At 40.8% G+C, this 23,426-nt stretch overlaps 1 protein-coding gene across 1 annotated transcript in view; it reads left to right on the forward strand.

The window, feature by feature from the left end:
* Positions 1–366: 366 nt before the first annotated feature.
* The window catches only part of IL13RA1 (interleukin 13 receptor subunit alpha 1), a 60,777-nt gene continuing 37,717 nt past the window's right edge, over positions 367–23,426 (forward strand). The window contains exons 1-5 of the mRNA XM_023517405.1: positions 367–409; positions 781–920; positions 7,997–8,135; positions 10,716–10,836; positions 20,520–20,707. Of these exons, the coding sequence (XP_023373173.1) occupies positions 367–409; positions 781–920; positions 7,997–8,135; positions 10,716–10,836; positions 20,520–20,707 (631 nt within the window). The remainder of the gene's footprint in view (positions 410–780; positions 921–7,996; positions 8,136–10,715; positions 10,837–20,519; positions 20,708–23,426) is intronic.

A 23,426-nucleotide genomic window follows, 5' to 3' on the forward strand; every position in this document is an offset into this window, starting at 1 on the left:
TCTGGAGTGATTTTTGATTTACAGAAAAGTTGCAAAGATAGGACAGAAGGTTTCTGTATTCCTCACAACTCAGTTTCCGGGGGAAGATTTCGATAGTCTCGGTCTCAAGAGAAGTTCTCAGGAAAGTTTGAAATGATGTTTCATAGTTTGTCCTCTTTCCTTTCCTTCTTCAGATTACTCAGAGCTCTATCTCCAGCTGTTTAGTGTAAAACCTCAGGGGAATAAGGGCTTCTAAATCTCTTTCTCAGTACTTCTTTGGAAAAAGTATTAAAAAAACAATTACCAGGTTATGTTAGTGAGCCCAATTATAGATGAACTTTCTCAGCTTAGAGAACTGCTGAGATTGAACTTTCTGTATTGAGTACGATGTGGATCTCACATGTAAGGAACCCCAAGTTCCTGGAGGAGAGTGACTTAGATATACAACTCTTCTTTATGCAAATAGTTAAGAATGTGACCTTGGAGCCACACTGTCTAGGTTGTAATCCTAGCTTGGCCATTTACTATGGGAATATGGGACAAGTGACTTAACCTCCCTGTTGCCCAGTAGCTTCATTTTTAACATGAGGCTGATAGTAGTTCCTATCTTAGAGGTTCTTGTGAGAACTAAATGGATTAATGTGCATAGAATATTTAGAATTGTGCCTGGCTCAGTAAATGTTAGATGTTAACTCAGTTGTTATTATTCTTTACCTGTAGGAATTGGGAGAATGGATTAAATGAACCATTGAAATACTAAGTGGTATTGATAAATTTATTTCTTGTGCTTAATTTGAATAGAAAGTCAACCACCTGTGACAAACTTGAGTGTCTCTATTGAAAACCTCTGCACAATAATATGGACGTGGAATCCTCCCGAAGGAGCCAGCCCAAATTGTAGTCTATGGTATCTTAGTCATTTTGGCGACAAACAGGATAAGGTAAGTTTCCCGGAACATATTACACTGATGAGATAAAGTGAACCGGGAATAAGCCAAATTCAATGTCATATCAAATTTCACTTGGGAAAATTATAGAAACAACTGTTAACAAAATTGAACACTTAAAATATTTGCTAATTAGGCTCCGTGCCTGTCATTCAGCAGCTAGGGCACCAGCTACATACACTGGAGCTGGCAGGTTTAAACCCAGCCTGGGCCTGCCAAGCAACAATAACAACTACTGCCAAAAAAAATAACTGGGTGTTGTGGTGGGTGCCTGTAGTCCCAGCTATTTGGGAGGCTGAGACAAGAGAATAGCTTGAGCCCAAGAGTTTCAGGTTGCTGTGATCTGTAACACCATGGCACTCTACCAAGAGTGACATAAACTCCATCTCAAAAACAAAAAAAATTGCTAATTATTTGACAGTTAAATGCATTTAGATTGCTCTGATAGAAAAATACTAGATGTTTTTATCTATTTGGCACTCAATAAATAATTATATTATTGTTTTTTTTCTGTTTTTTTAAAATTTCAGATAATTATGTTATTATTAACATTTGCTCCTCTATTCTTTCCTTTCTTGTGTCAATATAATCACTTTTAATTTTTCAGGGAATTTTCACATTTGTCATCTTGCAAATGGTGAATAGGTAGACATGCAAAAACTATGTGGTATAAAAGTAAGTGACCATGTAGAAAGTAAAAAAAGAAGATGTTCAGTGGCAGGTGGGTTTGAGTAGAGGATGACTGAGGAAAATGTTCAGCCTTTCTTGTCAGATGCAATTGAGTGATTTACGTGAATTTTTGCTAATAGGTTTGGATGATTTCAGGTTCTTCATGATAATCTTATTCAGATCTTTCATATCTTTATATGTTCCTTTAGTATGTATGTGTTCGTATGCAGAAGGGTGTTTGGGGTTGCATTTGTCCTGGATTTTGAGGAGGTAGAATGAAAAGTTATTAGCAATAGTACCTTAAATCAGTGAATTGCAGAATCACCAGATTCAAGCAACTTTGGTGGCAAAGAATCAGGAGAACTAGGTTCTAGTTGGTACTTGTCACTCTTAGCTGGCTCAGTAACCTGGGATAGGTCACTTAACCTCTCTGAGCTTTAGTTTCCTTCTATGTAAAGTGTGGCCTTACTCATTTCCCTGGCTTGCTGGGCCAAAGAAAATAATGCATGTGAAAGTTTAATAGTGAGGAGGAAAACTTGGTGATCTGCCTTTCCTTTCCCCTGTCTGGCTGCAGGGTTAAATTGTGGTTCAGGTATAAATTGGTAAAAATTTGAGGCCAGTCAGAGGTATTTGCAATTTATTTATTTATTTATTCATTCATTCATTCATTTTTTGAGGCAGAGTCTCACTTTGTTACCCCCTGATAGAGTGCTGTGGCATCATAGCTCATAGCAGCCTCAAACTCTTAGGTTCAACAGATCCTCTTGCCTCAGCCTCCCAAATAGCTGGGACTATAGGCGCCTGCCACAACACCCGGCTATTTTTAGACATGAGGTCTCACTCTAGTTCAGGCTGGTCTCAAACCTGTGAGCTCAGGCAATTTGCCCACCTCGGCCTCCCAGAGTGCTGGGATTATGGGGGTGAGTCACTATGTGAGGCTGGTATTTGCATTTTAAGAGAGGTCTTCAGAATGAAGAAATCTATGATACTTTTTTTTTTCTTGAGACAGAGCCTCCTTTTGTTGCCCAAGGCTAGAGTGCTGAGGTATCATCATAGCTCACAGCAACCTCAAACTCCTGGGCTCATGCAGGCCTCCTGCCTCAGCCTCTGGAGTAGCTGGAACTATAGGCATGGGCCATGGGCTAATTTTTCTATTTTTTGTAGAGACAGAGTCTAACTCTTACTCACGCTGGTCTCAAGCAATCCTGCCCCAGCTTCCCAGGGTGCTAAGATTACCAGTGTGAGTCACCACACCCAGCCTGTGGTGGCCTATGATTTTTCTAGCAGTGAAACTCTCCTTTACATACTGTTGGCTTCCTCTTGTTGGTAAGAAAAGGCCTTAGGAGTCCAAGGTGGCTATTTTGGTAGTTCAGAACTCAGGGAAACATCTTGAAGTGCCTCTGGGTATAAACCCTATGGTCACCTTAGGATCTAATTGAAACCATGAGGGGACTTTACCTTTTAAGTTTCTTTCATTAGCTTGTCAAAGATCAATCAGGTAGCCATACTGATATTCTAGCCTAGAAATGGGACTAATTCCTCCTGTACTTACAGAAACTTAGAGTTAAAAGTAACTTTAGAAGGCAATAGAATCATGTAGAATTGGGTTTGAAATTTTGCCTCTTCCCCTTTTAAGCTGTAAGACTTTGGGCAAGTCACTTAACCTCTCTGAGCTTCCATTTTCTTGTTTGTAAAATGCAGGGTAGAGTGAGGGGGGTAACAGTAGTTCCCACTTCATATGGATGGTACGTACATTAAAGGATATGAAGTTGATAATGCAGAGTTAATGCCAGGAAATTGTTAGTTTTTATTATTACTGTTGTTAGGGTAAACCATATGAAATTGCCACTTTTTAAATCTGAGACAGAGTCTCACTCTGTTGCCCACACTAGAGTGCCATGGCATCAGCCTAGCTTACAGCAACCTAAAATTCTTGGATTCAAGCAATCCTCCTGCCTCAGCTTTCCCAGTAAAATGTCTGTTTTTGGTAGAGATATTTTTGCTCTTACTTAGGCTGGTTTTGGACTCCTGAGCTCAAGCAAAACTCCTACCCTGCCTTGACCTCCCAGAATGCTAGAATTATAGACATGAGCCACCACACCCAGCCCTGTAGATTTTTAAAAAAGAAAACATTAGTGTAAATGGCTGCCCTCCACTATTGTTTTGTCAATGTCTTACACAGGGTGGACATAAAGTTCATGTGCAATTTAAAATAGTTTAACATAGTAAATTGCACATGAACTTTATGTCTACCCTGCAGTTCCTCAGTCTGGCAAGTAGAAGGATTTGGCTTCTGATTTTAGGTATCTTTCATCATTAGGAGATAGGCAAGTCTCATTAGGCAAATGAATTAAAGGGCCAGGCATCTCGAGACGCTGATGCTGATGCCCTTTCCTTCTAAGAAAGGAATTCTGGAGTTGAGAAAGGTGTGGTCTAGCCAAGTGAACATTGGTCCTGAGGGGGAGGGATCAGTTCAGGACTCTGGCTTTGATTTTTGATAAGTTGTCAAAGGAGGCCATATTCCCTGAAGGGTGGAGCACAATGTTATACTGCAGCTACCAGCGGAATGATTCACCAAAGTCAGAAGTCATGTGTAAGCCATCACACATACAAGATCTGCTGGGAGGGATTTAGTTCCTTGTTTGATAGAGAGAGGTATGCTTGACTTGGCAGCCACTGAATATCAGGGTTTCTACTTTATTCATGCCAATTTAATATTATTTACCTTGAACTTTGAAAGAGATTTAAAAAATTAAAAAAAAACCTTCTCTCTCTGTCTCTTTTCTAATTTATTTTATTATTTATATACCTAAAACATAAAGTTCAGATTTAGATACTGAAGTGTTTTTTTTATTGTTGTTGTTGTTGTTAGAGACAGAGTCTCACTTTGTCACCCTCGGTAGAGTGCCATGGTGTTAGAGCTCACAGCAACCTCCAGCTCTTGGGCTTAGGCTATTCTCTTGCCTCAGCCTCCCAAATAGCTGGGACTACAGGCATCCGCCACAATGTCCTGGCTATTTTTTTTTTCTTTTGATGTTGTTGTTGCAGTTTGCCTGAGGCCGGGTTTGAACCCACCACCCTCGGTATATGGGGCTGGTGCCCTACTCACTGAGCCACAGGCACCGCCCTACTGAAGTTTTTTTAATAATTTTATTTTTTAATTGACAAATAATAATTGTACATATCCATGGAGTGATGTTTCAATGCATATAATGTATAGTAATCAGATCAGGGTAATTAGCATATCCATCATCTCAAACATTATTTCTTTGTGTTTGAGTTGTTTAATCTTCCTTCTAACTATTCAAAACTATGTAATATCTCTTGTTAACTATAGTCATCTGATAGTAGTATAGACCACTAGAACTTATTCCTCTTATCTAGATGTAATTTTGATAGATATTAATGTATATTTTTAATTTAAAAATTCTTTTAAGATAATCTTTGTGTAATAAAACTCCTCAGCCCTTTAACTGGAGTGATATCTAATATAATAAGAAAACTGAGATTTTTCCATAATGGTTCTACTTTATGGCATTTAACTACATACATTTTCCCCAGTGTCCATAAAGGGCAAATGTAGCTGCCAAACAATAATTATTGAGGATCCTAGGATAAGGGTGGCTTCTTCAGAGACATATAGGACTTGAACTTAGTAAAATTGTGAAGTTGGTAAAGTTTGCATTTTGAAGCCTTTATCACCAGTACTATGATCTTGAGAGCAGGTCTTCAGCTTTATAGGCTCAGATGTCTCATTTTCTCAGCATAATTCATCTCTCAAAGACCAATTTCTTACTTTGTTGTGAAAACGATGATGGTAAAGCCTTCCAAGACTTCTGTCAGCATAACTGGTACATTCTATTCCTACAGGCAGAGCCTATATGGGGAGCCAGATGATAAGTAGGTTTTTTGGCAAGGAATCAGGAATTAGCTGTGAAAATGTACTTGGCTAAGAATATTTGCGGCCCCACTGAGGGGAAGCCATAGTTTTGCCAGTGGAACAGAAATACTCAATGTCTATGTAGCTAAATCACCTCTTTTCTCCTGCCAAGGATTTTGCTTGCAGGCGTTTCTTTTTCTGCTCTTTCAGGGCTGACCAACTCCTTTATTTATTTATTTGTTTATTTGTTTGTTTGACAGAGTCTCATTCTGTTGCCCAGTCTAGAATGCAGTGGCCATTATAGAAACCTCAAACTCCTGGGTTCAAGCAATTCTCCTGGGTCAGCCTCCTGAGTAGCTGGAGCTACAGGCACCCACCACAACGCCTGGCTAATTTTTCTTATTTTTTGGTAGAGACAGGGTCTTGCTCTTGCTCAGGCTGGTCTTGAACTGCTGAGCTTAAGTAGTCCTCTTGCCTTGCCCTCCCAAAGTACTAGGAATGCTGTTTTATTTTTATTTTTTTTTTTTTATTGAATGGTAACTATGTACATTAATGCACTTCTGGGGTACAGTGTGGGGTTTTCACATGCAATCTGAAATACTTCCATCAAACTGGTCAACACAGCCTTCATGTCATTTTCTCAGTTATTGCTTTAAAACGTTCACATTCTACTCTTAGAAAGATTCACCTGTACCCCTATAAGGTAAACCTCAGCTGTTTTGATTGGAGCTAAGAGCTATTCTGTCTCTATGAACTGATTTTGTTTTCATGTCTTGCTATGGTTTATTCATTGTTGATTTGCTAGTTACTTCTCCAAGGGTATCCTTATGTTTTAAGGATATCTCACATTTGCCCTGATATTCTGCTGGCAGCAGGCATATGATACAGCACAATAAATAGCTCCTTGAGGTGGTAGATAGAGCTACAAGACGACAAGTTTTCTTCTTTGTGGTCATCAGCATGTAAATAAAAGGAAATACCGTCTCAAAGTCGTCAGACACTATTGCAAAACAGGAAGTTCTCTACTTGGAGCTCTGATTAAAAGCAGCTCCATTCTTAATTATTCCAAGTCTGTCAATTTGGGAAATGTTAGTTTCTTAGAGAGCCATTTAATCACATTATTCTAAATTATAATAACCAGATTGGTGATTTATGTCTGTATGATATCTATAAGTTAGCTTCCTCTGGTTCCATAATGCTTATCTACTTTTGACAATAAGAGTGTACATACTCAGCACATATAGCAACCCTTGAATTAATTAATTAATTAGTGTATTTAGTGACAGTGTCTCACTCTGTTGCTCAGGCCAGAGTGCCATGGGACTGTAGGCACCCACCACAATGCCTGGCTAATTTTTTCTATTTTTATTAGAGATGAAGTCTCACTTTTGGTGAGGCCGGTCTTGAATTCCTGAGCTCAAGGGATCCTTCTGCCTCCTCCGCCCAGAGTGCTAGGATTACGGACATAAGTCACCGGGCCTAGCCAACCAACCCTTGAAATTTATACTGTGTTTGAGATAGTCAAAATAGTCCAATAGTATAGAGAAGGGTTTAATGAAAAGTTTCCCTTTGTAGGTACCACTTCTATTTCTACTTCCTAGAAGTAACCATGATTACTAGATTTTTTTTTGAGACAGAGTTTTACTATGCCCTCCGTAGAGTGCTGTGGCATCACAGCTCACAGCAACCTCCAACTCTTGGGCTTAAGCGATTTTCTTGCCCCAACCTCCCAAGTAGCTGGGACTATAGGTGCCTGCCACAACACCTGGCTTTTTTTTTTTTTTGCAGTTTTTGGCCGGGGCTGGGTTTGAATGTGCCACCTCTGGCATATGGGGCCAGCGTCTCACTCCTTTGAGTTACAGGTGCTGCCCTGCCTAGCTATTTTTTTGTTGTTGTTGCAGTTGTCTTTGTTGTTTAGCTGGCCTGGGCCGGGTTCGAACCTGCCAACCTTGGTGCATGTGGCTGGTGCCGTAACCACTGTGCTACAGGTGCTGAGCCTGATTACTAGATTTTTAAAGCAATCTTTTTTTTACCTTGATCCTGATGTTATACTGCATCATCTTAGAATTGAATTTTGATAATCATATTGTTTGCTTTAAAATTGCTTTTAGACAGTTGATACGTTGGTGTGGTAGGTTTATAGGTCAATTTCACGACGTTTACATTGTTGGAAATTGTATTTTATCTATACCAGGGTTTGTCAACCATGGCACTGCTGACATCTGGTGAAGGATTTGTAGTAGGAGGAAGTACTTGTCCTATGTGATGTAGGATGTTCTGCAGCGTCCCTGACCACTACCCACGAGATGCCAGGGGCATCCCTATCTCAAGTTTGGACAGCCAAAAATGTCCCTAAATATTAGCAAATGTCCCTGAGGGTGGCAGGGGGAACAAAGTCACCTCTAGTTAACAATTACTTACCTACACCATTTGATAACTTACCATTTTTCACACACTTGGGCATACTAATATTTTATTATTTACATGTATTTTTGTGTGTCTTTTAATTCCCTATCCTTAGAAAATTGCTCCAGAAACTCATCGTTCAAAAGAAGTGCCCCTTAATGAGAAGATTTGTCTGCATGTGGGGACCCAGTGTAGCACCAATGAAAGTGAGATGCCTAGCACTTTGGTGGAAAAGTGTACTTCACCCCCTGAAGGTAACAACTGAAAGCACTTTCTCTTTCTGGTTTAGAGAATGAATCTAAAGGCTCTACATGCTTCTGTTCATTGTTCATTAATTAATTCAGTTCTCAAACACTTGCCAAGTCTAATAAGTGCCAGGCACTATATTGGGTGCTGGCAATACAATGAAAACAGAGGCTATCTCTGTCTTCAAGGTGCTCACAAGCAAGGTGAGTAATAATTCCTGATAGTTAAACACACACACACACACACACACACACCCCCCACACACACACCTCTCCCCTAAATCAAGCCTCACAAGCTTATCTTGCAGAGTAAAGCTTATGTTATTACCCTGATCCATTTTATGAGAAAGAAGGAACTGAGTGACTTGCTATAGGTCTTCACATTCTAGGTACAGTGCTTTAGAAAAACCAAAATACTATGTTACTTATTAGATGTGAAGATTAGTTCAATATGCAGGATATATTTGGGGAAAGATGTTAAAACAGGAGAAGTAGGCATGTGGCCCTGCTCCAGTACTAGTCTAGCCCTAGGAAAAGCTGTCAGATAGGTTAATTTTTGTCCCCCAATCCCAGCTCACCCAATATCTTTCTGGCTTTTGGATATAGGGAATAGCATATACTTATTAAGAGCAAAGGTACCAGAGAACAACTGTCTAAGTTTAAATCCCAGCTCTGTCAGCTGTTAATTGAATGACCTTGGGCAGATTATTTAGCCCCTCTGCACCTCAGTGTCCTTATCTATAAGATGGAGATTATGATGGTATCTACCTCCTATGGTTGTTAGATTACATAAGCCAGTATATGTGAGGGGATCAGAACAGTGCCTAGCAAAGAGTAAATCCTGTATACATATTATCTATTAATATTATATTGTTCCTTGGCTGTGGAGGGCAAAGCCCCATCTCCAACCTCTAAACATTAGCACTACATTCTCTCTATCTACTTTCCACTGACCACAAACATATAGAGTACTATTTATAAAAGTACATGTGTAAAATCCAGGACTGCCTGGGGGCTTGGAGCATGGTTTAAAACAACTTACCTACCCTATTCTCATTTCTTTAGGAATTTAATAATATGAAAAATAAACTAAAATATACCATGGCATACAATGGTTGATGATGGCTCAGTAACATACCTCTTCAAAAATCATTGGGGGTGGGTGGTGCCTGTGGCTCAAAGGAGTAGGGCGCCGGCCACATATGCCGGAGGTGGTGGGTCCAAACCCATCCCCAGCCAAAAAAACTGAAAAGAAAAAAAGAATCATGTGGGGAATAGCAGGTTGACATTTTAAACAGAGGCATTTGAAGACATGATACCTTAACTAAAATAGCTTTATAAAAATAGCAATTTCAGCTCAGAAAGATTATAGGACACCTAAAGTCATTGCACACAACAGGTAACTACTGAGGGTTAAGTTATACTTCCCTTTTCCCAGAATTGTTTTCCCAGAATGTTTAATTTTTTTAAAACAAGATGTGTCAGTATTTTTTTTTTGAGACAGAGTCTCACTTTGTTGCCCTGGGTAGAGTGCCAGGGCAGGGCGTCATAGGTCACAGCAACCTCAAACTCTTGTGCCAAGCAATCGTCTTGCTTCAGCTTCCTGAGTAGCTGGGACTACAGGTGCCTACCACAATGCTCAGCTAATTTTTGTATTTTTAGTAGGAGTGGGGTCTCGCTCTTGCTCAGGCTGGTCTCGAACCCCTATGCTCAAGCAGTCCTCCTGCCTTGGCCTCCCAAAGTGCTGGGATTACAGGCATGAGCCACCGTGCCCAGCAAGTTGTGTCAGTATTGATCAAAAGATAGGAAGGTAAATTATACCACAATAAAGTTTATTTTTTTTTTGTGACTGCTAGATATAGGGGTAGTTTGTATTTCTGTACTCATTTAGGAATGTAGTCATTGCCTGTGGAATAAGAGCTAGGGTCCCTCACAGATGTTTTCTTTTTTCTTTTCTTCTTCATCTTTTTTTTTTTTTTTTTGAGACAGAATCTGACTCATTTGCCCTGAGGTTGAATGCCATGCTTTCATAGCTCACAGCCTCAAACTCTTGGGCTCAAGCAATTCTTTTTTTTTTTGCAGTTTGGCCGGGGCCAGGTTTGAACCCGCCACCCTTGGTATATGGGGCCACCACCCCACTCACTGAGCCACAGGTGCAGCCCCCAAGCAATTCTTTTGTCTCAGCCTCCTAAGTAGCTGGAACCACAGGTGCATGCCACTACACCATGCTAAGTTTTCTATTTTTAGTAGAGACTAGGTCTTGCTTTGCTCAAGCTAGTCTCAAACTCCTGAGCTCAAGAAATCCTGCATCAGCCTCTCAGAGTTCTGGGGTTACAGGTGTAAGCCACCCTGCACCCTCCCAGAAATAATTTCTTTGTATCAGGATGTGAGAGAGAAAGTTGTGAACAAATTAGATTTGGATTTTCTCCTTCCTGGGTGATGTCTGGGTAAAATGGGGTGAGAGATTAGGGGTTAGCTTTCTGGGAAAGCACTGTTAAACACCTTCACCATCCCCCATTTCACAGAGCAGTTGGGTGGTTTGCATTACAAGGAAAGAAAGGTACTAAACTTTTGGCTTGGATTTTCCAGGTGATCCTGAGACAGCTGTGACTGAGCTCCAATGTGTTTGGCACAACCTGAGATATATGAAATGCTCTTGGCTCCCTGGCAAGAATACAAGTCCTGACACTAACTATACTTTCTACTATTGGTGAGTACGTGCAGTAGAGTTATTGGAATACTAATTGTGATTGTGTTAGGAGCCTTTGGCTCCAATCTAGTTTAAAAAAAAACCAGTCTATTCTCTGCAGATTTAAGAAGATGGGCAATTTCTTCAGGGGAAAAAATGCATCTGCTTTGGTGTCTACTTAAAAAAATTATATTTTAAAATGTAGACCCACAACAATTATAAGAGGGAGTCTACCTAATAAATGCAAACATTGTAAACTAATTCTTTGTACCCTGAAATTAACCTGAAACAATAATAAAAAATTAAAAAAATATAGACCCACAGAACTTATATTGCAAAAAAACAGTGTGCAGGAAGATCCCGTATACTGTTTACCCGATTTCTCCAAGTGGTGACATCTTGTGCAACTGTAGTACAATATCATAAACCAGAAAATTGTCATAGGTACAATCCACTAAGCTTATTCATATTTCACCAGTTTGACATGTACCCGTGTGTGTAGTTGTATGTAATGTTTTCTCTTGTGAAGACACAGAATGGTTCTATCACCACAAGTATCTTTGCAGTTGCCCTTTTATTGCCACACCCACCTCCCTTCTGTACCCCACCTCTCTCTCACTCCTTTCCCCCAAGTTTCTAACCTGTTTTCCATCTTTATATTTTTTTTTCATTGCAATAATGTTACTACAATGGAATCCTACAGTAAATAACCACTAAAGACTGGCTTTTCTTTTTTACTCAGCATAATGCCCTTGAGATTGTTTCGGGAGCAACATGCTGACTTCCTGATGTGCACAGAAGCCAGTAGTATGACACTAGCTTTTGAGAAAAGAAAAAGCTTTATTGCAAGTCACTGTCAAGCATACAAGAGCCAATGCTCAAATCTGTCTCCTTGATCTTGGGGTGGTTCCAGCTTTTATGCCATTTCTAACTAGTCCCAGGTGACGCAAATCACAGTCAGGCTTGTGGTGTTTATTATTTAGGGATTTAAAACCCTTTCTCACTGTGTATACTCCAGCTACATGACTTGTGATTTTTGGCTCTGCACCATCTGTAGCAACTTAAGTCATGGTGAATCAGTTTGAGTTGGTATCATAGTTACAAGTTCTATACAACTTGTACCTATCAAGAGTTCATGGCAGGGTGCAGTGGCTCACTTTGGGAGACCAAGGCCAGTAGATTGCTTGAGCTCAGGAGTTTGAGACCAGCCTGCGTAAGGGCAAGACCCCATATCTACTAAAAACAGAAAAACTAGCTGGGTATTGTGGCTAGTAGTATCAGGTACTCAGGAGGCTGAGGCAAGAGACTCACTGGAGCCTAAGAGACTGAAGTTACTGTGAGCTATGATGATACCACGACACTCTACCCAGGGGGACAAAGTGAGACTCCATCTCAAAAAAAAAAAAAAAAAAAAAAACCTAAAACAACAAAGAGTTCATTTCTCTATATTGCTGAGTAGTAGTCCGTGATGTGGATGTACCAGTTTATTTAACCATTCATTCATTAAAGGGGATCTTTGTTTCCAGGGTTGTTATTGTTTTGCTACCATGAATGAAGCTGCTATAAATATTAATATACAGGTTTCTTATGTGAAAATAACTTTTCATTTCTGTATAATAAATGCCCAAGAGTAAAATCGATGGGTCATATTGTAACTGCATATTTAGTTTTATAAAAAAAAAAGTCAAACTATTTTCTAGAACAGTTGGACTATCTTACATTCCCATCAACAATGTACGAGTTATTATTTACTTTTTATAAAGGCAATAATGGGCTGGGCGTGGTGGCCTATAATCCTAGCATTCTGGGAGGCCAAGGCAGGAGTATAGCTTGAGGTTATGAGTTCAGGACTAGCCTGAGCAAAGCGAGACCCTGTCTCTACTAAAATAGAAAAATTAGCTGGGGGTGGTGGCAGGTACCTGTTGTCCCAGCTACTCAGGAGGCTAAGGCGGATGATAGCATGAGCCCGGGAGTTTTAGTTGCCATGGGCTAGGCTAAGGCAGTGGCCCATAGCCCATGTGAGTGAGCGACAGGCAGTTTCCAAAAAAAAAAAAAAAGGGAATGATGCTATGCCTAGGGTCAAAAACTAGTTTAGTGTCCCACAAAATAAGTGATATTTTGGTATTTGATACTTTGGTGTTTGATATTTGTCACTATACCTACTACAAACTTTGTTAAATTTCTAAGTTAGTCTTCAATCATTTCCTTTCCTTAAAGCCTAGAATTACTAGCAACATAACAAGGAAGAAAGAATGAGTCAAGTTAATCCAGTTCAATTCAGCAAATGTTTATTTAGCATCCTGTGTGGATAAAGCACTAAATCAGCAGCAGAGACAAGAAACATGTCTTTTTGCTCTTAAAGCTTAACACACTGGCTGCCGTATGAGGAAAAAAAAAGTTTTTCCTTGGGGCCACAGTGTCTTATTAGGCCAAGAGACATGTGAGTTATATATACTACACGAGGTCCTGGGCTCAAAACTAGCGTAAGTTAAATACAACTCACATGGCAGTTAATGTGTTAAAATATAGAGGGAGGGATAGTGCCTAGTGTGGTTACTCATAATAAAATAAGACGGGGTGTGCTGAAGGCTATTGCAGAGGGATAGACTCCTGTGGGAAGCAAGGGAGGAGCTCAAGGTGGTGGTAGGGATGGTGGGGAGGCTGGCAGGCTTCGATGAAGGGAGAAGACTGACCACATGAGGGAGTTTCTTAGAGGCTGGCCTCTGGGGGAGATTGTTCCAAGGAATGGAGATATTTAGTCAGTATGATACCAGACAGAGAAGGAAAGACCTGGCATTAGAAGTCTGCCCTCTATGTGGCCGTGTCCCCCTTAGTAGCATTTGTTAAGGCTGCTTCTGAGAGAATGGGATGGGAAGAGTCATGTCCAGGACTTCTGAAACTATGGGATAAACACAGCCTTTCATCCTAGAGTCCCTATTTTGCCTGATGACTGGGTTGAAAGTAGTTTTGGTACATCAAAACACTGATGGCTGTATCATGGAATAGAGTGCAAAAAAATCACATTAAGTTTTGAATGAAAACCTCCAAAGTGAGGAGGGGTTCACATTGACCCTCCTCCCTGGTGGAAGTGTCCTCCTGGCATAGTTGAGAGGACCTGCAGGTGAAGCCAGATGGCACTGAGATTATGTGGTTCTGTCTGGAGGTTTGTCCCCCACCAGCCATTTACACCATTGGATGTAAATAATTTCCATTTGAGGTTTCATAGTTTCAGTTGCTCATTCTTGGTACCTGTTGTTTCTCCTTCATTTAAAACTCCTCAGTGGTTCTCTGGTGGCTTCAGATTAAAGTCCAAACTCTTCAGCTCGACAGAGCCCTTTATGACTTGGCCCCTGTCAAATTCTCCAGCCTCCATCACATCTGCCTTCATGTACCCTTGCCCTTCTTGCAGCCTACTGTCCCACACTGAAATGCTTTTTTTTTTTTTTTTTGCAGCTTTTGGCTGGGGCCAGGTTTGAACCTGCCACCGTGGTGGTATATGGGGCCAGTGCCCTACTCCTTTAAGGTGCCACACCCACACTGAAATTCTTTTGGTTTTTCAAACTGACTCTTGAAACACTCCAGCAGAATGCTGGGATTCAAACAGAATATTCCAACAGAATAGTGGAAACATTCTGCATCCTCTTGTAGCCCAGGCCTTTCCTTTTCACCTCTTATTTGTCCTTAGCTTGGACACCATTTCCTCTCCAGAAACCCTTGCCCTCTCAAGTCTAGACATGGCACCTTACGCTTTCCCATGTCATAGTACTCAGCACATTGTGTTGTCATTTCCTGTTTACTTGGTAGTGGCCTGTCACAGGCTGCAATCTCCCTTGAGAGCAGGGGCTGTGTGTTGTTTCCCATGGTGCCTGTCACGTGGTAGGTGTTTCATAAATAAGTTGTGAATGTTTGGTGTAGGACCCAAAGCTAGAGAACATTCAGGGTTAGGGTAAGGACTTAGTAGTAACTGAGTAGCATTATAGTTGAGGAATAAAAAGAGAGAAGCATTTGAGTAGATGTGGCTCCCTGACAAATAGCTAGTAAAGGGGCCAAACAACTAAGCCATACAAGGAGTAGTCTGGCTCTGTTGATGTTGCAGTAAAGGTTAGGGAGAGCTGTTACTCAGGCTTTTAAAATGTCTTGTGAGTTTGTATGATCCCTGTGTTTATTACCTGGAGTCATTATTGGTAGAGCCATAGGGAAAACCTTTAAAGAGTCTGGATAAGAAGTCTGTGTGGCTCGGCGCCCGTAGCTCAGTGAATAGAGTGCTGGCCACATACACCCAAGCTGGCAGGTTCAAACCCGGCCTGGGCCTGCTAAACAACTATGACAACTGCAACCAAAACCTGGGCGTTGGGGCAGGTGCCTGTAGTCCCAGCTACTCGGGAGTCTGAGGCAAGAGAATAGCTTAAGCCCAAGAGTTTGAGGTTGCTGTGAGCTGTGAGGCCATAGCACTCTACCAAGGGTAACATAGTGAAACTCTGTCTCAAAAAAAAAAAAAAGAGAGAGAGAGAGAGAGTCTATGTAAGGCATAGGAAAAGAAGGGAAGTCTTAAAATTATCTCATTCCATGGCAGACTACGTAGGGAAGTAACCTAGCTACTAGTGTGTGGGGATGGTACTGGAGATAGATGGTAGCCTAGTCCTTTGAGTTGTTATAAGACAAATAGAGAAGTGCCTTGGGGATATACTAGCACAAACCAAGTCTCATTGAAAACCGTAGAAAGAGTGTTCCCTCTGGGTGAATGAATTACAAAAATCTGGCCCAACAGTGTGGTGTGGTAGCTCATTCTGAGAGGCTAAGGCAAGAGGATCATTTGAACTCAGGAGTTCAAGACCAGCCTGAGCAAGAGCAAGACCTCATCTCTACTAGAAGTAGAAAAACTAGCCAGGCATTGTGGCAGGCACATGTAGTCCTAACTACTCAGGAGGCTGAGGCAGGAGGATGGCTTGAGCCCAGGACTTTGAAGTTGCTGTGAACTATGCTGACACCAAGGCTCTCTAGCTGGGGTGACAGAGTACAACTCTTTCTCAAAAAAACAAATACAACAAAACTAGACCAACAAATTCAAAAACATTCCTCTTCCTCTGGGCCCATACAGGATTTTGCCAAAGCCAATAGCAGATGGTGCTTAGGCAGCCTTTCAGCCCCTAGCTGATGTCTTTTTGTCTGTATAACCAATGGAGGTGGCTCAAGAGGCAATTCCAAGAGAGTGGCAGTTCACTGGCATCCAAGGGGGGGGGGAGGTAATCAAAGCTCCTTTTCTTGTTATGCACTCGCCCAGAGCTGTACCACCAGCAAGTGTGCTTTCTGTAGTGGACACTATCCAATGCAAGAGCCACCAGCTACACGCGGCTATTTACATTAAATCAAAACTATTTAAAATTAGGTCAAATTCAAACTGAAGTTGCTCAGTCTTACTAGCCAATTTCACGGGTGACTAGTGGCTCTTGTATTAGACAGCACAGATGTGCAACATTTCCATAATCCCAGAAAGTTCTGTTGAGTGGTATAGATCAGCGGTTCTCAACCTGTGAGTCGCAACCCCTTTGTAACAATGAAAATACATAGCAGCATTAGGAAGGTTGAGAACCACTGGTATAGGTGGCACAGATTCTATCTCTTGCCCTTAGCACCTTGAATCTTATTCTTTCTGGCCATACTTCTTGGGTTCAAAATCCTGGTTCTCTTCCTTACTGCAGTGTGATTTTGGGTAAGTTCCTTCTCTCTGAGCCTCAGGTTTGTAATCTGTAAAATGGAGATAGTAATAATAGTATCTCCTTCTTAAGGTTGCTGTGAGGGCTGTTACTGTATGAAAAGTATTTGAAGCTGCCACTGCTAGTATGTATAGAGTAAACACTTAACATCTGATAGCTGTCATTATTTTTTTTATTATTATTCATCCTCATTGGCTTGCACATGTCGTCAGCACACAGTGCTGGCCTATTCCCCCACTTGTATTCACCCATACCTTCTTTTCCCCCTTTTCCCCTAGCTAGATCCTTCCATTCAAAACCACAAAAGGGAGTTAGGACACAGTACTACTACTGAGCCACCCAGAAATGGTTTAGGTACTAGTATAAATGACATCAAACAAACTGCCAAAGACTGTTTTCCCTGATCCCTGCCTAGAAAATGTGGAGTCATTTTTTGAATTCAAAGTAATTCCTTAAAGCCACAGGGCAGTGACTTGTGTCCCTGCAGGGATAGTCTGGCATTGAAAGGAGCCTGACCTGAGTAGCCACAGACTAGCCATGCCAATTAATTTTCGGGAATTTTTCTTACCACATTAATCATCTTCAGACTTGAGGAAATAGTCTTTAATTTATCCATTTCCTCCTCATGTCTGCAATGTGATTCTGAAGAGGAATTCAGTGTGTAAATTTTAACAGGAATCACCTGCTATCTTCGCTTATCTCTAAGTCTTTCACAAGAAGTCCAAAAATATGTCTATCCAGAGCTGGTATTTTGCCATTATTATCTCTAAATTATAACCAAATGTAATTGGTTTTAACATTTTATTTCTAGAGGCCATATTGAAATACTCGGGTTATAAAAATGAAAGAAAGGATCTAAAAGATTACCTGTTAGAGGAGTTCCTTTCATTTAAAAAAATAATTTTATACATGGTTTTTGTTAGTTATGTAAGAAACATGTCATAACTTTCTCTAGTTTCTCTTTCTGGCCATGGGCAGAAAGCATTCCAGAATTGTCTAATCCAAAAAGTACTCATGACAATAACTTAATTTTTAAAACATTATTTTCTCTTATAAACTACAGGGGCCTCCAACAAGGAGGAAAAGCTTATATACTACCTTTTGGAGGAAGAGAGCATTTTCCATATTGAAAAATCTTTTTGCACAGCCTTTGAAAGTAAATATATTAGCTCTGAGGGTTTTTGTTTGTTTGAGACAGAATCTTAAGCTGTCACCCTGGGTAGAGTGCCCGAGCATCATAGCTCACAACAACCTCCAACTCTTGGGCTTAAGCAATCCTTTTGCCTCAGTTTTTATATTTTTAGTAAAGACAAAGTCTCGATGTTGCTCAGGCTGGTCTCAATCTCATGAGCTCAAGCCATCCATCCACCTCAGCCTCATAGAGTGCTAGGATTACAGGTGTGAGCCACTGTGCCTAGCCTGAGGTGTTTTTTTCTTTCTTTTTTTTTTTTTTTTAAGACAGAGTCTCACTATGTTGCTCTGGGTAGAGTGCTATGGCATCACAACTCACAGCAACGTCAAACTCTTGGGCTTGAGCAATTCTCTTGCCTAAGCCTCCCAAGTAGCTGGGACTATAGGTACCTGCCATAATGCCCTATTTTTTGTTGCAGTTGTCATTGTTGTTTAGCTGGCCTGGGCTGGATTTGAACCTGCCAGCCTCAGTGCATGTGGCCAGCACTGTAACCACTGTGCTACAGGTGCTAAGCCTTTTTTTTTTTTTTTAACTGATTAGTGGCAGGATCCCCTGGAGCGGCACTTTCAGAATTCTGGTTCCTAGGCCCTGAAAAAGCCTTCTAAGTCAGATTCTCTGGGAGAGAGTTAGAAAAATATACATTTTACATTGATACAGAGGATTCTGAAGTAACAGTTCAAGGGCTTAGGACTTTTTACTCTTAGTTCATTATTTTAAGTTTATCTTCCTTTTCTGCAGAACCTGTGCACAATTTCCATTGTGAACAGTAAGATAAGGTTTGATGCAGTGTATTCTGCCAGTTACTAAAAACAGAGTTCTCTGCTAGCCTAGGTGGAGACAGGCCAAAAAGTGTAGTGAACACATTCTGTCTATTTGCATGGGGCTAGATGCTGATGATTACTGGGGGGAGGTATATATAGATGAGAAATGGGAAATAAGATACCAGCAGTACTACTTACATGAGGTATTTAAAGCCACACATTAAAGGAAGACACTTAGAAAGTCATTGTGTTTTGGAAGATTGATGTGGCAGTGATTGGAGAGCATTTTTTTTCTTTTTTCTTTTTTTTTTTTTTGAAACAGAGCCTCAAGCTGAGCCCCTGGGTAGAGTACCCTGGCTTCACTGCTCACAGCAACCTCCAACTCCTGGGCTCAAGCGAGTCTCTTGCCTCAGCCTCCCAAGTAGCTGGGATTATAGGCGCCCACCACAATGCCTGGCTGTTTTTTGGTTGCAGCCATTATTGTTGTTTGGCGGGCCTGGGCTGGATTCGAACCTGCCACCTTAGGTGTATGTGGCTGGCGCCTTAGCCGCTTGAGCCACAGGCACCGAGCCGATTGGAGAGCATTAATAATGAAGGTCAGGAAGGTCAGTCTGGAGAAGAAATGAAGCCACAAGTGATTAGGGTGTGAATCAAGGTGTGGGCAATGGGAATAGCATAGAAGGCAAGGATCCAAGAAACTTTACAAAGGAAGAAAGAACAGAATTTGGTGATAGAATACAGGGGGAAAAGGTGATTTCAAAGTATCTAAATCTAGGAGCCTGGAGAAAATGAGCTGTAACTGATACAAATGGGAAGGCTGGAATAAGCAGTTCAGTAGAAAAGAAGGTGCATAATAAATTTTGGACACCAAATTTGAGGCAAGAGTAGAAAGTTCAAATAGAGCAGACGGAGGTCTGGGGCTAGCTCTGAGGTAAGAAATCAGGACTAGGAATCCCCAGCATAGAAATTATGGTCAAGGGTTGGGAGTGATAAACTAGAGGTGAGCAAGTGTCAGAAACAGAGATGAATGTGAGTGTGAGCGCTCTGCTCCACAAACAGAAGACGAGGGAAAGGAACAAGCTGAGCAAACAAGGAAGGAGCAGGCAGAGGTGCCAGCTAGGAACTATGGAATGAATTCAGCAGATGGGCGTTTTCAAGAGGCATAAAACTTCTCCTCTTGGTCTCAGAACACCTTCTTTTGCACAGAAGAGGAAATACTTAGGACTCTAGTAATTTCCATAGCCACTGACAGTACCCATGTTCATCAAGAAGGAATAGTCTTTTCTGCTTGGTGTATGAAATGAGCTATATTTTAAAATGGGTGTTGTTGTGTGTTCCTTGGAGCTTCTGATCCGGTGACGCAGGGGAAAGAACTGCAGACGGAATGAATCTTTAAGGGAGACCGGGACTCGCTCTGGTCGGCGGCCCCACTAAACTTTACTGATTATCTTATATACTTTCCATCATTTAGTAAGAATTTAACACATATACAAAGAAGTCAAGTAACATGAAGAAGCAACCATTTAAGATTACAATTTAGTGTGAAGGCTGAGGAACGCATATACAATTGATTTTGTTTAGAGTAAAACATTTTGGAGCCTGGTTGTCAGTCCTCGCTTGCCCAAGGTAAAGTTACACATTATAATGCTAATGAAGGAGAAAGGCAGAGAATAGAACCCAATGCTCCAAGACCGGTCTGTCCACCCCCAGCTAACACCTCAGCTGTTTCTCCACACCCCCTAGGGAGAGTCACTCTACGCATTCCTGCACATCAATAGGCAGGTGTAGAAGCTCAGATCCTCAAGGAAATGCTTCTCAGAAATAGTCTCCAGAGGGAGCACGTTGAGGCGAACTGCCATGTCTTGAGCAAAGGGATCCTATCTCCTACAAATGGGTTTTTAAAAAAAGCAATCTTGTCTTATTGCAAATATTTCTTTTCATGGACATCTCCTTCAGTCATTAAAAAAAAAAATTGCCATTGTTTACTGAATACTTTGATAAAAATAGTACAGAAGGTTGTCTCATTTTCTCTTGTAGGCACAGAAGCCTGGGAAAGATTCTTCAGTGTGAAGACATCTATAGAGAAGGTCAACACATTAGTTGTTCCTTTGATCTGACTAAAGTGAAGGATTATACTTTTGAACAACCCAGTGTCCAAATAGTGGTCAAGGATAATGCAGGAAAAATTAGACCATCCTTCAATATAGTGCCTTTAACTTCTCATGGTAAGTTTTTAGAAGTCTATTTTGACGACGTGGGTAAAAAGGGTTCTTTTGAACAACCAATAAACATAATAAAGAATGATGGTTTGGTCTCAAGATCTTACCAAAACAAGGGACTATTCAATATTTATGTATACTTTTTCTGATTCTTTTTAAAGACATAAGCTTGGAAATTCTAATATTTATTGAACACATGTGCCAAGTGCTTTATCCTTATTCTTGTTTATTTAGGATGTGCTGAGACTTAGAGGACTTAGTTGTAGAACGAAGATTAGAGTTTTATTAGTCCATTTTCTTTAGTAGCATAAAACTTTTATGCTTTTTTACACAGAAGAGGAAATACTCAGGACTCTAGTAATTTCAACAATTCATCCGTTGCTTACAACAGAATCTCTGATTCTGGGTAATTTATAAAGAAAAGGAGTCCAGGCATGATGGCACATGCCTATAGTTCTAGCTACTTGGGAGGCTGAGGTGGAAGAATCCTTTGAGCCCAGGAGTTTAAGATTCTAGACTAGGCAACAGAGTAAGACTTTGTTTCTATTAAAAAAAAAAGGAAAAAGGAAGGGATTTATTTCTTACAGTTCTTGAGGCTGAGGAGTCCAAGGTCAAGGGGCCAAATCTGGTAACGGCTTTCTTACTGGTGGGAACTTTCTGTGGAGTCCCAAGGGAATACAGGGAATCACATGGCGAGGAAGCCGAGTGTGCTAGCTTAAGTCTCTCTCTTCCTTTTATAAACCCACCAGTCCCACTCCCATGATAAACCATCAATCCATTAACCCATAAAACTCCAGTCACCTTTCAGAGCCTCACCTGGTATTACCACATTGGGGATTAAGTTTCAACATGAGTTTTGGAGGGGGCAAACGTTTGTAGCCAGAACACAGGCTGACTCTGAGATCTATTCTCTTTTTAGTTATGATTCTTGAGAGGGTAATGCTTATGTGATCATATGCAGTTCCTGAATAATCTAATTCTTCCTTTGAAAAAGCTTAGATTGAAGTAGTATAATCAGGTATGATACTAAACATATTTAACACTGTATGGTGTGAGTACTGATCCATCCTAACAACCAATATGGTCATATCTGGATGTATCAGCTTCATGTTGGCCTCCTTAGAAAGAGATTTAAACTTGAACACAAAATATCTGACTGAAGTTCTAACTTCTACATTTTGGATAAGGCATATAAACTATCCTCAAGTATTTTCTTATTGGTGAAATGGAATATGTAGTCCTTCTTGGCCTCAAGCATTGTCATAAGGTGTAAATGATATAATGTGTATAAAAGTGTTTTTCAAATCTCTAAAGCAAAATGCCATAAGCATAATGATTTATTTGGTATAATATCCCAACAGGGAACTCAGACTCTGGCTAAGATGATTTATGGGCAAATAGCCATCAATCGAAAAGGCTCCCAAGTCTGTAAACAGAACACTGTTTACCACACCTTCACATCATCATGGAAGTGAATTCTAATAGTGGACCAAAGTAGCTTAGTTTGTAGTCCAAGGGAGTAGGTTGGGCTAATTTGCCAAGTGGGAAAACTAAAGCAAAGCCCTTCTCTTTTCCCTCTTATTTAGCAGAGTATAAGGTTTATTTTGCTGTTCTTCTCCCTGGATATTAACAGTGACATAAAGGAAAAAGGAATATCTTCAAGTTGTTTTCTGTTAATTATTCATTATCTTTTCCTTTTTTTTTTTTTTTTGAGATGGAGCCTAAAGCTATCCCCCTGGGTAGAGTGCCATGGCATCACGCTCACAGCAACCTCCAACTCCTGGGCTCAAGCGAGTCTCCTGCCTCAGCCTCCCAAGTAGCTGGGACCACAGGCGCCCACCACAACGCCTGGCCATTTTTTGGTTGCAGCCATCATTGTTGTTTGGCGGGCCCGGGCTGGGGATTTGAACCCGCCACCTTAGGTGTATGTGGTTGGCACCTTAGCCGCTTGAGCCACAGGCACCGAGCCCCCTCCCCCTTTTTTTGGACACAGAGTCTCACTCTGTTGTCTTGGATAGAGTGATGTGGCATCATCTTAGCTCACAGCAACCTCAATCTCTTAGGCTCAGGCAATCCTCTTGTCTCAGCCTCCCCAGTACCTGGGACTACAGGTGCCTAACATCATGCCCTGCTAGTTTTTCTATTTTTTTAAAGTACAGATGGGGTGTCACTCTCACTCAGGCTGGTCTCAAATTCCTGAGCTATAGCTATCCTCCACCTCGACCTCCCAGAATGCTAGGATTATAGTTGTTAGCCACTACACCCGGCCACCTATCCATTATCTTTTGTTGCTTGCTCTTAGTATAGCTGATTCCTGAAAACGTAAATTGACCTGGCTAATACTTTTTATTTTAAAAAATTCGTTTTACTCTTAATTATGATTATAATCATATAACATTAATTTATCATCAGAAACATTTTAAGTATCTATACGGTTGAGTAATGTTAAGTATATTCACTTTGTTGGGCAACAGATCTCTAGAAGTTTTCTTTCTGTAAAATTGAAACTATGTGCATTAAACATTAATTCCCTCTCCCTCCTAGCCCTTGACAAGTACTCTTCTACTTTTTGGTTCTATAAATCTGACTTTATACTTTAGATACTTCACATGAGTGGAATCATGTAGCATTTGTCTTTTTGTAACTAGCTTATATAACTTAGCATAGTGTCCTCAAGGTGCATTTATATTATAACATGAATTGTGGTCAATTGGCAGAAGTGAGT

The sequence above is a fragment of the Otolemur garnettii genome, unplaced genomic scaffold (assembly GCF_000181295.1).
Source record: "Otolemur garnettii isolate 467f Iridium unplaced genomic scaffold, OtoGar3 scaffold00110, whole genome shotgun sequence".
Classification (NCBI taxonomy): Eukaryota; Metazoa; Chordata; class Mammalia; order Primates; family Galagidae; genus Otolemur; species Otolemur garnettii.